The sequence below is a fragment of the Lactuca virosa genome, chromosome 9, assembly GCF_052849685.1.
Source record: "Lactuca virosa cultivar CGN04683 chromosome 9, Lactuca_virosa_CGN04683_v6, whole genome shotgun sequence".
NCBI classification, from domain to species: domain Eukaryota; kingdom Viridiplantae; phylum Streptophyta; class Magnoliopsida; order Asterales; family Asteraceae; genus Lactuca; species Lactuca virosa.
The window spans coordinates 98,174,381-98,187,789 of NC_136434.1; the positions used below are offsets into that span (position 1 = coordinate 98,174,381).

A 13,409-nucleotide genomic window follows, 5' to 3' on the forward strand; every position below is an offset into this window, starting at 1 on the left:
TCCGATGCCGGGCGGGGCCCAAGTTATTCCGGACTTAGGTCCGATGCCGGGCGGGGCCCGATATAGTGGGCAAGGCCCAGTATGTGCTATGCGAGTTATTGTATGGTATGTGGTAGTTTGGGGAGACTCACTAAGCTTCGTGCTTACAGTTTTCAGTTTTGGTTTCAGGTACTCAGTTTTGGTTTCAGGTACTTGACAGTTGTTATAATATTTTGAGATACATTGTTTATGATTTTATGCGATATATGATGACTATGGTTTTATTACTGATTTAAAACGAAATTTTTGGAATGTATTTTTTGGATGTTTCAGCATTGTAATTTCATATTCTAATTTTGAATTCTAACATCTTACTTTCATATGTTTTCTGTTAAAGCATTGTATTTTTAGTAAATATCTTTTTAAAGCATTGTAATTTGGAAAATATGGTTCTGTCAAATCACTTCACTGTTTGATATCTTCTTTTAAAGTTAGAACTAATTTGGTGTTCTATTTTGGTTTTTTGATTTAAGGTTTTCGCATTCATAGGATATCAAATATGTTTAGAACTAAGATCTTTTTACCAAAGACAATGAGCTAAAGTGGTTTGTTCGCTTAAGAAAACAACTAATGCAACTCTTCCTAATATCTCGATTGCTCCGTACATAAATCGTAAAGTATATAATTTAGCCCTAAAAAGAAAATGCTAAATGTTAGGATTGTTGATGAAAGTGGTTGGAAGCATATTGCTTACACCAATCTCAGTTTCTTAGCCTGTTGCAATTATCATAGGTAGCATCCGTGGTTAGTTACACATTTGGTTTCCTTAGGCCAATGTTTGGAACTTTTAAAGCTAACACTTAGCTCTTCAATCCCGCATTGGATGATATTTCTATAATCTTGTATTTAAACCTAAATATCCCTTTTCAAGCAATACGTAATAATCTCTACCATTTTAATTATATATCATGTGTTTTTACTATGTGGTCTGTTACAAGTTAAAAGAACAAATTAATTTTATATTTATTAATTTTTGATGAATGTGCTTAATTAGGAATTTGACTAATATGTAAATGTTTCGATATTAAGACATATTGACTTAACCTTTTGAGTGTTATTACTTTCGCAGTGATTTAGGGGCGGATCATGTTTACTTTAAACACTCCATATATGTAGCATACTAATGGATTATTTAAACCTACTTAGTTGTCCAGCAAACAAAAGATTCAATTTAGTTTATCTTTTAATTTGTATTATATATCTTTATTAAGTTTTCAATCTGTGTGTATCACAAGGATTTTAACCTATATTCTAATAAACGAAACTTAAAAGTGTCACGTGTTCCTTTTCTAGATTACCTTTTTGACACGTGACATTTTTTTATGATTTCTATCATTTTCTATATTTGGTAACAAATCAACTTCAATTCAAATTTTGAAAATAAAAAATCTTATCCTAATAACATTTTCATATATTCTATCATTTTAAGATCCTATTAAATCTCTCGTATTTTAATGTATTCTAAGAAATCATGGATACATTCTCCTAATTACCTTCTTTATTTATTTTATTGTCTATATAAATTTTAAACATGGTTTCCACCAACCGTTGGAATCAAATAAGTGGGGAACCCGCTACACCCGCGGTTGAAGCCATGTTTTCCAGCGGTACCCTTATACTTGCCTAGCCCGCGACTTACCCTCCTCAAAACTCTGTTTTCCCTTAAGAAAATCGAAACAGTTACAAATGAAACCAGTATAGAGAAAATCAAATTTAAAAAAATAAATAAATAAATAAATAAAAATTCTGTTTATAACCTGTATTTGTGCATCTCTAAGTCTAAACTATCAAAATCACAAAATTATGACCAGTCAAACGAAATTTTTAGTTGCTGTTCCAAAAAAACGAAAAATCTAAACCAAGAAACTTCGTCTTTCATTCTTCATGTAGAATCGTATCTTAATAGAAGTCTTATTCGAAAAGAGATATTTATATTCCAAAGAAACTTGACCTCTCATTCACCACTTATAACGAAAACCTCAGCGCGCAACTAAACCATCAAAAAACAAAAATGGGCTCCGACGACAGAAATAACACGATAAACACGCCGGCAGCCGAAGTGGTAGTGGTGATGGTGCCCTTCGTAGCTCATGGCCATCTCAACCAGCTCGTTCACCTTTCCCGCCTTATATCCACCTACAAAATCCACGTTCACTTCGTAACCACTACCACCCACATCCGCCAAGTGCGCTCCCGCCTCCACAGTTCAGACTCCGCCGCTTCCAACCTCATCCACTTCCACGAATTCCCAACCCCTCCCTTCACATCTCCTCCTCCCAACCCTTCCGACCGCTTTCCTACCCACCTACAACCTTCCTTCGATTCAGCCATCCATCTCCGCCGCCCAGTCACCGAACTCATCCTTTCTCTCTCTAGCACCACCCGGAGAGTCGCCATCGTCCATGACTTTCTGATGTCGTACGTCGTTCAAGACGTGAAAACAATACCAAATGCCGAGTCTTACATCTTCAGACCCATCTCCGCTTTTGACTTCTTCTGGAGAACCTGGGAAAGAATGAACAGACCTTTCCCAGTGGACCCGGAAATGCTAAAACGGCTCCCGTCTAATGATGGATGTTTCTCGCCGGAGTTTATAGACTTTGTGAATCTTCATCGTCCCCATGTCGGTTTCCACGTCGGAGAGTTATTCGATTCATCAAGAGCGATTGAATCTGAATATCTTGAATATTTTGAGAGAGAAGAAATGATTGGCAACAAGAAGCTTTGGGCAATAGGGCCGTTAAATCATGTTGAGAAAAGATTTTCAACTGTTTCAAAAGACCTTCACAAATGCATGCAATGGCTGGACATGCAGCCTCCTACCTCCGTCGTTTATGTGTCTTTTGGGACAACAACAACCTTCACCGACGAACAAATTACAGAGCTTGCCATTGGGTTAGAGAGAAGCCAGCAGAGGTTTATCTGGGTGGTTCGAGCGGCGGACAAAGGGGATGTGTTTGGAGATGAAGCTAAAATGGCCGACTTGCCGGAAGGGTTTGAAGAGCAGGTGGAAGGGCGGGGACTGGTGGTGCGTGGGTGGGCACCGCAGACGGAGATTCTGGGACATGTTGCAACCGGTGGATTCATGACTCATTGTGGATGGAACTCATGTACAGAGAGTATATTAAGGGGAGTGCCAATGGTTACTTGGCCGATGCATTCTGATCAGCCACGAAATGCATTTTTGATAACTGATGTTCTTAGAATTGGGTTGGTGGTGAACGATTGGGAACATAGAGATGAGTTGGTGAAGTCGGTGGTGGTGGAGGATGTTGTTAGGAGATTAATGGATTCCAAGGAAGGGGAGGAGGTGAGGAAGATGGCGGTGGAATTGGCGGACAAAGTGCAGAGATCGGTGGCGGTGGGTGGTGAATGTGGTGAGGAGATTGATTCGTTCATTTCTCACATCAACAGACATGGATAGCAATAGGTCCATAAAATTTTATTGTTTCACCAATGACATTGATGTTTGTAGTGTGTACACCCCCATTGTTGTGGGCAAATTATTGCCAATTATTATAGTAAATAAAATGTAGTGTGTCTATAACCAACACAGTGAATGCACTTGAAACAAGAACTGAACCAGGATTATCAGATGTACTGATGTAAGAAGGATTAGAAGAATCGATTGTGGAATTAGGTTCAGTCATGATGAACAAAGTATGAAGAATGAACAAAAAAAAATGAAGAATCTTAACTTGATACCATGTTAGTTGTTAGATCTAAGAGTACGAAAATGATTCTCTTTTGTTAATTGACTTCTCTAAACTAACAAACTAACTTCTCTTAACAGAATACAATAGAAAATACTAAAATGTCCTTTTAACAACTTCTAACCACTGTCCAACATTTTTTGCCAGATGTTATACATATACTTGTTTATGTATAATACCAATGTATTGATTTTTATTTTTATATACATTGGCAATGTATTTAAATTACATATTAGCAATATAGAAACATGAAAATTGTAAAATAATACAGGTAAGTCATTAGAAAAAAAAATTACTTTGCCATTCTTTATAAGGCCATAAGTAATGGTCTCCTTAGCCCCTTTTCTTAATGATGATGTGGGAATACATCATAGTAAAGTAAACACATGGTGAACACTAGAGGATACCTTTATGGATAATAAGCAACTTCAACGTTGGCGACACACTTTAATTTTGAGTAACAATACCCGATTACCTAAAAGCATGTACAACTTCATTGAGATAAATAAAACATGAATCTTAGTTTATGTGTAATCTTGGTTTTAGAGGGTGTTTGGCTAAGCTTATGAAAAATCATAACTACTTTTTAACTTATAGATTATTGTTTATAAGTTGATAAGTTATGATTGTTTTACTTATACATTTTGACTTATTATCGGCATGAGTCATACCGGTGTGGAATCAGTAATAAACTATTTATATCCAAATACTATTTTTAGCTTATGCTGTATTGGTGATTTAATATCATCAATGTTATTTAAGTGTAATACGATTAAATTTGTTGACCAAAAGTGATCTTCTTGAATATTGAACAAGTTATGATGATGTAGAAGTGCACATTTGTTCAAGTTTTCAAGATCCAAGATACACTGTTATTTAGGGGCGAAGCCCCTAAACGAATGGGAGTCCGGGAGCAACACCCCTGTGAGCGGGGTCCAAGGGGCAGAGCCCCTGGCTGAGGTAAATTTTTTATTTGTGTTATGTTGCTATACTAAAAAATGCATCAAAAATCTGATTTTTAGAAAATTGACCATTTTCCCTAAGATCTGTTTTATTACAGATTTGGTAGTTTTGATGACAGTTTGTAAATGTCTAGTGACAGTTTTCAGACAGGAATCATATAGCCGTTTTTGGTCATTTTATGGTACACTTCTTGAAGAATATTTTCACATACATTCTCTGATTTCGTATCTCTGAATTTCATCCAATTGAGTGTTCGATCTGTACCATCGAAATACTTCAGTTTGATAATGAATCACGACTTTTAAAGAATCCAAGCAATCTGTTCATCCCCTATTTCTAACATACCGGTGTGAAACCGGTAATAAGTTAAAAAGAAGCTAAAATAAGTTTCGCCAAACACCCGCTTAAATAGCATAAAGCACCCAAAGTGCTTTAGGCTGTGGGAGCGAAAGCACGCCCTCGTAGAGCACACGAAGCACCCATTATTAAAAAAAATTGAAAATTATGGAAATTATATATAAATACTTAAAAATCAGTATATTGCATAAGGCAACAATTTCAAAAGTGGCATGATAAAAAAAATAATAATAATAAATTTTTTAAAAAAAGGGCAAAAGTATCTTCTTAAGTTCTAAATTCCTAATCTTTAATCATGAAAACTAAAAATACGTAAAACGAAAATCATCGTCATCAACTTGGACAACATCATCTCGTACACCTTCACTTCTAATATCTTTTTCCACCTCTTCATCCACCAAACAAAATCCAGATTGTTGACTAGATTCTGGAGCTTTTCCCTTATCAATACCCGATTCCATCATTTTGTACTCTCGATGCTCTAGTTAGATAACTAGGCTCATAAGCATGATGCACGAGCCACATCTCTCCAAGTAAGATCTTCACTAACAAATAATATATCACCATCATTCTTTTCTTCAAGCTTTCCCATCAACCACTCGTTACTTTCATCAATCTCTTCTAAAAGAATAGGATCCTTCTCCTTATCTTTAACTCGACGGTCTAAGGCACGATTGAATTTGACAAACGCCGTGTCATTTAATCTATATTGTGCCAATCTATTTCGTTTCTTCATATGAAGTTTCAAGAATGAAAATAACTAAATTAAGAAAAAACATATTATCATTTAAGAAAACAATTTTTTTATAACAGATACAAGAAATCTTACGTGTTGAAAGACACTCCATCTTCGTTCACAACTTGTAGCACTACAAGTTAGACTAAGGGCCCGTATGACAAAACTTTTTTAGATTAGGTGCCAAAGATCTATATGATGCCCACCAATCAGCTAAAAAGATAATAATAAAAACAAATTCAAAAAGTCAGAAAAAAAATTACGGAAAAAAATCGGTTAAGAACTTATAATAGCATTATTTTTACCTGGTGCTTTTGTTTTCCTATGCCTAATAGCCATAGGATGACCGAATAGTCCTTCTGCATTCCGGTATTTGTCTAACTCTCCAGAAATCTTGTCTTGAACTTCCTGGTCTAGAACAAGTATCATAATGCAACCATACAACCCTTGTTCTACTTCTTCACAAACTACCCCAACAATATCATTATAAAATATCATCGGGTTCAAGAAATGTCCTGCTGCATGTAGAGGTTTATGCAATTGACATTCCCACCTATAATCTAGGATTTGAAAAGTTGTCTTGTAGTCATCCGCATTGGAAAACCTGTCACAAATAGCTTCTTTAGTTGTATTCATAGCCTCATAAATGTAGCCCGTTGTTGGATATTTTTCTCCATCAACTAACCTAAGAACTTTGACTAAAGGGTCGGTTAACTTGAGAGCATACAAGATATTCACAAGACATTCCTCCAAAATGTCTTTTGCATAAAGTAGGTTTTTACTTTTTTTTCATCAGATCTTTGTTGGACCACGTGTCTTTTCCCACTCTGCATAAATCACCATATTCTTCAGGTTGTTTCTTTGTCTGTGGATTTGAGCAAGTGTGATAAAAGATGTGACAAATCTAGTTACAGTTGGCCTATGCAAGTTTTTTTGGAGAACTTTCTCATAACAGGAACATAACTATATATATATATATATATATATATATATATATATATATATATATATATATATATATATATAGCCAAATGATAGCATGGCCTTCTTTATTGCAATTTTCACCTTAGGAACCTATTTTTCAGTGTCATCCAACATCAAATCCAAGCAATGAGCAGCACATGGTGTCTAATAAAGATGCTCTCTTTTGGCTTCCAACAGCTTTCCTACAAAGTTTATAGATAGAAATTATAAGACATTAACGAATGCAACATAATATTAGCATGCATATACAAGTTACAACTCTTACTTCCCTTTATATATGTTGATGCATTAACAGTCACAACTTGTACTACATTTTTTTCTCCAACTTCCTCCACCATCTTATCCAAAACATGAAATAACAAATATGCATCCTTAGACACATCTGAAACATCGACTGGTTTCACAAACACCGAACCCTTCAGAGAGTTCACCATGAAGTTTATAATGTCCTTTGGCACTATTGAATCACACCATCCATCGGATAATATTGAACAACCTTTTCTACCCATTCTTTTTCATGGTCAAAAATTTGGATTTTTACATCCTCTAATTCTTTCCTAAGTAGAGGGACTCGTAACTCATACATACTCGGTGGTTTCATCCCGAGGACAAATTGTCTAATAGCTCCAGTCATGACTTTGAAGTTATCATATGCCGTGACGTTGTAAGGAATGGTTGCACCAATAAATTATATACTAATTAGTAAATTGTTATTAACATAAACTCAACAAGGCATCAAACATAAATTATACATGCATCGTAAAACCACCTCGCAATCCCACGAAAAACTTTATCCTTGATATCCTTGCAGCATACTTCATTGATGGTTTGTTGTCTCCCTCCCTTCCTAACTTTGATGATTTCATGCGGATTAAGGGTGAAGTACATGTCCATAGGGCCTTTTTTCCTTGGTTTTTTCGGAGGGGGTATTTCCTACTACTGCCTATTTCAACAACATCTTCCTCATCAACATCATCGTATTCATCATGTTCTTGCATCTGGAATCGTGATTGTTGCATTTGTTATTGAGCTTTTAAATTTTGTTTATTTTCCATGTATACTTTTAGTTCTTCTTGTATATCTTCCAAACTATTCAGACACTTCTTTACGTCCTTATAACCACCGACCATATGATGTTTGAGGCAAAAATACATCTCCCTTCACCACTTGTACCCCGTATCTCTTAACTGGGTCATCATATCCATTCTTTGTAGAACCCATTATGTAAAATAACATTATATCTTTGTAGATTAGCATTATATCATTATGGATCATGCATGTATTGTTCTGTTTCTACACATGCTGACATGCAAGCAACATAATAGTTAAGAGTTAAGACTTAAGAGTAAATAAAGATCAAGTGATTATTGATTATAAGTCAACAACTAACTAAGTGACTAACAACTAACAAGTAACATTAAAATCTAACATGATACAACATAAAAACATAACATAACATATTACAGATGTCTGATAACTTATTAAGTTATTAACTCGGAAGAAGTAGAGTAGAATAGTAGATCATTAAAATCTATAGAATTGGTGAAGAAGAGATGGAGAAGCAATGAAGCATAAAAGATTTAAAAGGTTGTACCTTGTTTCGATCTTGATTGTTGATTCCAACCGTTGTGTTCAGAGGCTGAAGATGAAAATGGAGAAGAAGAAACGTTTTCCCGCCTACTGATATTTTCTTTGTTGTACGACGTATGGATTCTCATTTTAATAACCCTAACTTATGTATATAATTAAAAATACACTAAACCAGGTCCATCTAATTAAATAAGTCCACTATGCCTAAAGTGTGCTTAAGCGTCGCTTTACCTAATCAGAAAAAACTGAAAAAAAACACTGATTAAGCAGCAAGTTTAGGATTCTAAGTGCATGACTAATACAAAAGCGATTTAGTTTTTCATTTGAGAGCTTAGCGCTTTAAGCAGTCTGAAGCGACGCTTTTTAGAACCAAGTGTGTAATTATAATCGTGCTAGATGGCCAACTTAAAAAAATTATATTTACTTACTATTTGTTACATGTCATCAATCCGTGATAATTAAGTTGGTTAAGTTAGTTATACATTATGTTTCTTGTGATGTATATATTTCTCCTTCTTGTATTGTACAATTTAGTTTTTACAATCAGTGAAATGAAGAATGTTCATTCTCTTTCTATCATCTCTCTCTCATCATCAATTCTAACATGGTACTAGATTAATTGTGTTCAATCCATCTCCTTCAATTCTTCATTTTTTACTCTGTATTCCGCAAATCATGTCTCAATCAACGAATACTCATTCTTCGTCCAGTAATTCTTCTCAAATTCATGATCATTCGAGTCTTTATTATCTTGGATCTGCAGATAATCCAAGTTCAATTCTCGTTTCAACTGTATTCAATGGAATCGTCTTTTCTGCTTGGAAGCGATCCATGTCAATGGCCTTGTATGCAAGTTAAGGAAGTCTCTTTATGGACTTAAACATGGCTCTCGTCAATGGTATTAAAAGTTTTCAATTGCTTTAAAATATAGAGGATTTTCTCATTCCTTGAATGACCATTCCTTATTTCTAAAGAATGTGGACAATTTTATAGTCATTATTGCAGTATATGCTGATGACATTCTTGTTACAGGAGATAATGAGCAAGAAATTCATTTTTTGAAAGAATTTCTTGATGATCAATTTCGCATAAAAGATCTTGGGTTCATTCATTTTTTCTTAGGATTGGATTTTAATGAAGTTACTAATGGCATGGTTCTCCACCAACACAGGTTTATTCTTTATTTACTTCGTGACTATCACATGGAAAATGCAGACTCTGTGACTACTCCTCTTCCTACTTGTTTAAAGTTGGTACCCAACACGGATGATCCTCTTGAAGGTTCAACCGCCTATAGACAACTTGTTGGAAAGCAAAAAAATTGCTTCATACTAGGCCTGATTTGTCCTTTGTTGTTCAGTATTTGAGTGAAACTTCCCAAAAACTAAGACTAAAAATTTCAATTTTTAGATTAATGTAACCATCATCCAAAACAATATCATTAAAAACATAAACAATCATAGTATATCAAATAACATCTAAAAACATCAGAGTCATGAAAAATGCTGAACAATATGGTGTGTGAATTGCAATCATCCCGGGCTCTTCCACTTCGAACCTGAAGTACCTGAAACATAAATTGAAAACCATAAGCACAAAGCTTAGTGGGTTCCAAAAATACCACATACCATACATATCAAACATATAACGGGCCCTATCCGGCATCGAGCCCTGCTCGGAACAGATCTATCAATCATCAGGCCCTTCCTGGCATCGGGCCCCGCCCGGTATATACATAAACATATAAACATATAACATATAAACACATGCAATAATCACAAAGATAAATAGCATATAGCATGGTCATCGGGCCCCGCCCGGTATACATATCAGATATCATACATACAAGAGTCACACAGACAACTAGCACCCTAATCATAATGAAACATGGGTCAGCATTGGTGCCTTCGACCCGCTAAAAACAGCGAGGAAACTCACATCTAGCTGTTGAATCTCTCAAATAAAATTTCGGCCTGCTGGTCCGGAAAATCTTTGCGCTATCATCATCAATAACACCCAATTAATCAAGAATTCAAAATACTTGTCCAACATCCAGGGTAAAAGACCATTTTACCCTTTCCTTACTTGGCCCAAAACCAAGGCCCAACCCATTTACTCAAAGGCCCAAATTCCTAAATAGCATCCCAAATCCCATTATGGCCTAACTTCCTAATTGGGCCCAAAACCAACATGGACCTAATCCCAAGAGAGCTTATAGTTTATCCATGGTCCAAAGTCAGAAGTCCAATGGCCCAAAAAGGCCCAAACTCTAAAAGCCCAAAATAACCCTGAGTCCAAAAGTCCCAAACGAAGAAAGCCCATTGCATCGAGTACGCTCGACGTACTCCTTGTACGCGCGGCGTACAAGTGTTGACGCGAAAGCGGGTGGCTGAACCAGTATGTGTTGGTGATTTGTTATCATCAATGTTATTTAAGTGTAATGAGATTACTTTGTTGACCAAAAGTGATCTTGATAAATATTAAACAAGTAAGGAAGGTGTGGAGTACACACTTGTTTAAATTTGATCAAGTATCAAAGTACAGTGTCATTTAGGGGCGAAGCCCCTGAACGAACGGGGATCCGGGGGCAGCGCCCCTGGGAGCGGGGTCCAAGGGGCGGCAGCCCCTGGCGGGGTCCAAGGGGCAGAGCCCCTGGCTGGGATCGTGCTGCCAGGTCAGCGCTGAAATTTTTTATATAGGTTATGTTACTATATAAAAAAATGCATTAAAAATATGAAATTTTAGAGAATTGACCCATTTTGATTTTATTCAAAATACCCGTTTTATGACCGTTTTGATGGTTTTGTGACAGTTTTAAACTGTCATATGACAGTTTTTAGACAAGGATCTAAAAGTTAGTTTTGGTTTTTTTTTCTGGTACTCACGAAATTATACACTCTCATTCTCTTTCTTTCTCTCTGAATTTTTTGAGTCTTATCCAATTGGAGATTTGGGAGTACCACCCAAATACTTCGATTTGATAGTGATAATCACGATTCTCAGATTTCCAAGTGCCATTAAATCCATATTTCTAACAGTATGTGCAGCGTACCATGGATTACGCCCTGCGTACCGGCCAGAGTCCCTTTTGGCCAACTTTGTCTTAACCACTTAAGCGCTTAACGTCAAAACCTCATATCTACTTCATTTCAAGGCATTAATGCATAAAGTTGGCAGCTTTATCATCTTGCATGTCTTAATGGGACCCTAAAACCTGATTTTGTCCATTAAGACCCATAATAAGGGCTCAAACTCATGCATGGACAAATATGATTCATCAAGATGGCACCTTTTTACAAAAGGGACATCATAGGGGTTAAGATCTAGCATCCTAGATCATTGAGGGACTCAAACTCCCAAAGAGAACCCAAAAGACCATAATAAACTCAAAAACAACCCTAATCTCAATCTGACACAAAGAGGTTCCAAGATAAGAACTTTATACCTTCTCGAGCTAGCAAACTTGATGAAGATTATGGATTTACAACCTCAAGTCCAACCAAAGCTTGATCACCAAGAATTGCGTTCCTCAATGCACACAAAACAACACCAAAGTTACTTCCAAAGCTCAATAACACACTATAGGAGGCTAGGGTTTCGATCTCAGGGTATATGGGAGTGGAGGCTAATCAATAAAGGGTCCAAGGGTGTTATAAGTTGCTTAAATAGGGCACAAAACCAAAAAATTAGGGTTTGCCCCTGCATTACGTACGCTATGCGTACTCCCACATACGTTCAGCGTACGTGGGTGAACCCGCGCTCCATAAATGAGCTAGTACGCTAAGCGTACTCATAGAGTACACCCCACGTACTAGCTAAGGACCAAAAATATAGAATTTTTGCATATAGGGGGTTAAAAGGGAAACATACCAAATCTTGAATGTTACATTGAGTCAATTTAATCAGAATCCTAGTAAAGCACATTATGATGTTGCAACTCATGTTTTAAAGTACTTGCAAGGGACAATTTCCAGAGGCATACTTCTCAGAGGCATACTTCTCAACAATGATCCTACCTTTAATCTTGAAGCTTTCTGTGATTCAGATTGGGCTGCTTGCCCAATCACTAGACGTTCAGTTAGTGGTTTCTTCATATTATTTGGCAATGTTTATGTGTCTTGGAAATCAAAGAAGCAAGCCATGGTATCCCTTTCATCAGCAGAAGCTGAATACTGATCTTTGAGGAGGGTATGTTCGGAATTAGCTTGGTTGAGTCGTCTTTTAAAAGAACTGAATGTCCCAAATATCACTCCAATACCACTCAAGTGTGATAACCAAGCTACAATTACATAGCCAAAAACCCGGTTTTTCACGAACGTACCAAACATATTGAGCTAGACTATCACTTTGTACGTGAAAAATTATAAGGAGGATTGATTAGACTCTCTCATGTTTCAAGTTATGACCAATTAACATACATTTTTACTAAATCTCTCCCTTCTACAAGACATAATGATGTAATTTCCAAGCTAGCTTTTTCACAATACCTACCAGCTTGATGACGTGTGATAATTAAGTTGGTTAAGTTAGTTATACTTTGTGTTTTTTGTGATGTATATATTTCTCCTTCTTGTATCGTACCATTTAGTTTTTATAATCAATGAAATGAAGAATGCTCTCTCTCTCTCTCTCTCTCTCTCTCTCTCTCTCTCTCTCTCTCTCTCTCTCTCTCATCAATTCTAACACTATTTGAGTTTACGAACTAGCCATATATGTAAAACAATTATGACATCGACAATAGGGTTTATTATATCTGAATAGTTTAATCATTCTTTATCCACGTGGGAAAAATAATACTCATTAACTTATTTGTTAATTTCTTTCAAACATCTCATCTCATGTTAAAATACAATTTCTCATTTATTTTAAATATGTTTTGAATGTATGATATATCAAAATGTAATCGGAAATATGAACATTTCAAATGATGTTATTGGTTATTAATGGGCACATTTTCCACTATCCATGTAAATCCGAAATGGATTTCCAACGTTTGTATATTATCCTACGACAACATGATTGTATAT

General features: G+C 35.9%; 2 protein-coding genes across 2 annotated transcripts; one reads left to right on the forward strand and one right to left on the reverse strand.

The window, feature by feature from the left end:
• Window positions 1-2,022: 2,022 nt before the first annotated feature.
• LOC145138145 (zeatin O-xylosyltransferase-like) lies at window positions 2,023-3,557 on the forward strand. The gene has a single exon (XM_079072282.1). The coding sequence runs from the start codon at window positions 2,051-2,053 to the stop codon at window positions 3,461-3,463; it is 1,413 nt and encodes a 470-aa protein (XP_078928408.1). The 5' UTR covers window positions 2,023-2,050; the 3' UTR covers window positions 3,464-3,557.
• Window positions 3,558-5,571: 2,014 nt separating this feature from the next.
• On the reverse strand, window positions 5,572-7,301 carry LOC145139593 (uncharacterized). Its single transcript, XM_079073363.1, has 4 exons — window positions 7,058-7,301; window positions 6,114-6,566; window positions 5,993-6,021; window positions 5,572-5,832 (listed from the first exon to the last, which is right to left on the reverse strand). Exons 1-4 carry the CDS (start codon window positions 7,299-7,301, stop codon window positions 5,572-5,574), a joined length of 987 nt encoding a protein of 328 aa, XP_078929489.1.
• Between the last annotated feature and the right edge of the window lie 6,108 nt (window positions 7,302-13,409).

What these genes read in the sequence shown, in the direction of transcription:
- LOC145138145 (XM_079072282.1), top strand. Translation starts at nt 2,051, where the DNA reads ATGGGCTCCGACGACAGAAATAACACGATAAACACGCCGGCAGCCGAA.
- LOC145139593 (XM_079073363.1), bottom strand. Translation starts at nt 7,301, where the DNA reads ATGGGTAGAAAAGGTTGTTCAATATTATCCGATGGATGGTGTGATTCA. An exon ending in ATCAACATATATAAAGGGAA is followed by an intron (nt 6,567 to 7,057) that starts GTAAGAGTTGTA and finishes TTTATGCAAAAG; the next exon opens with ACATTTTGGAGGAATGTCTT. An exon ending in TAGGAAAACAAAAGCACCAG is followed by an intron (nt 6,022 to 6,113) that starts GTAAAAATAATG and finishes TTATCTTTTTAG; the next exon opens with CTGATTGGTGGGCATCATAT.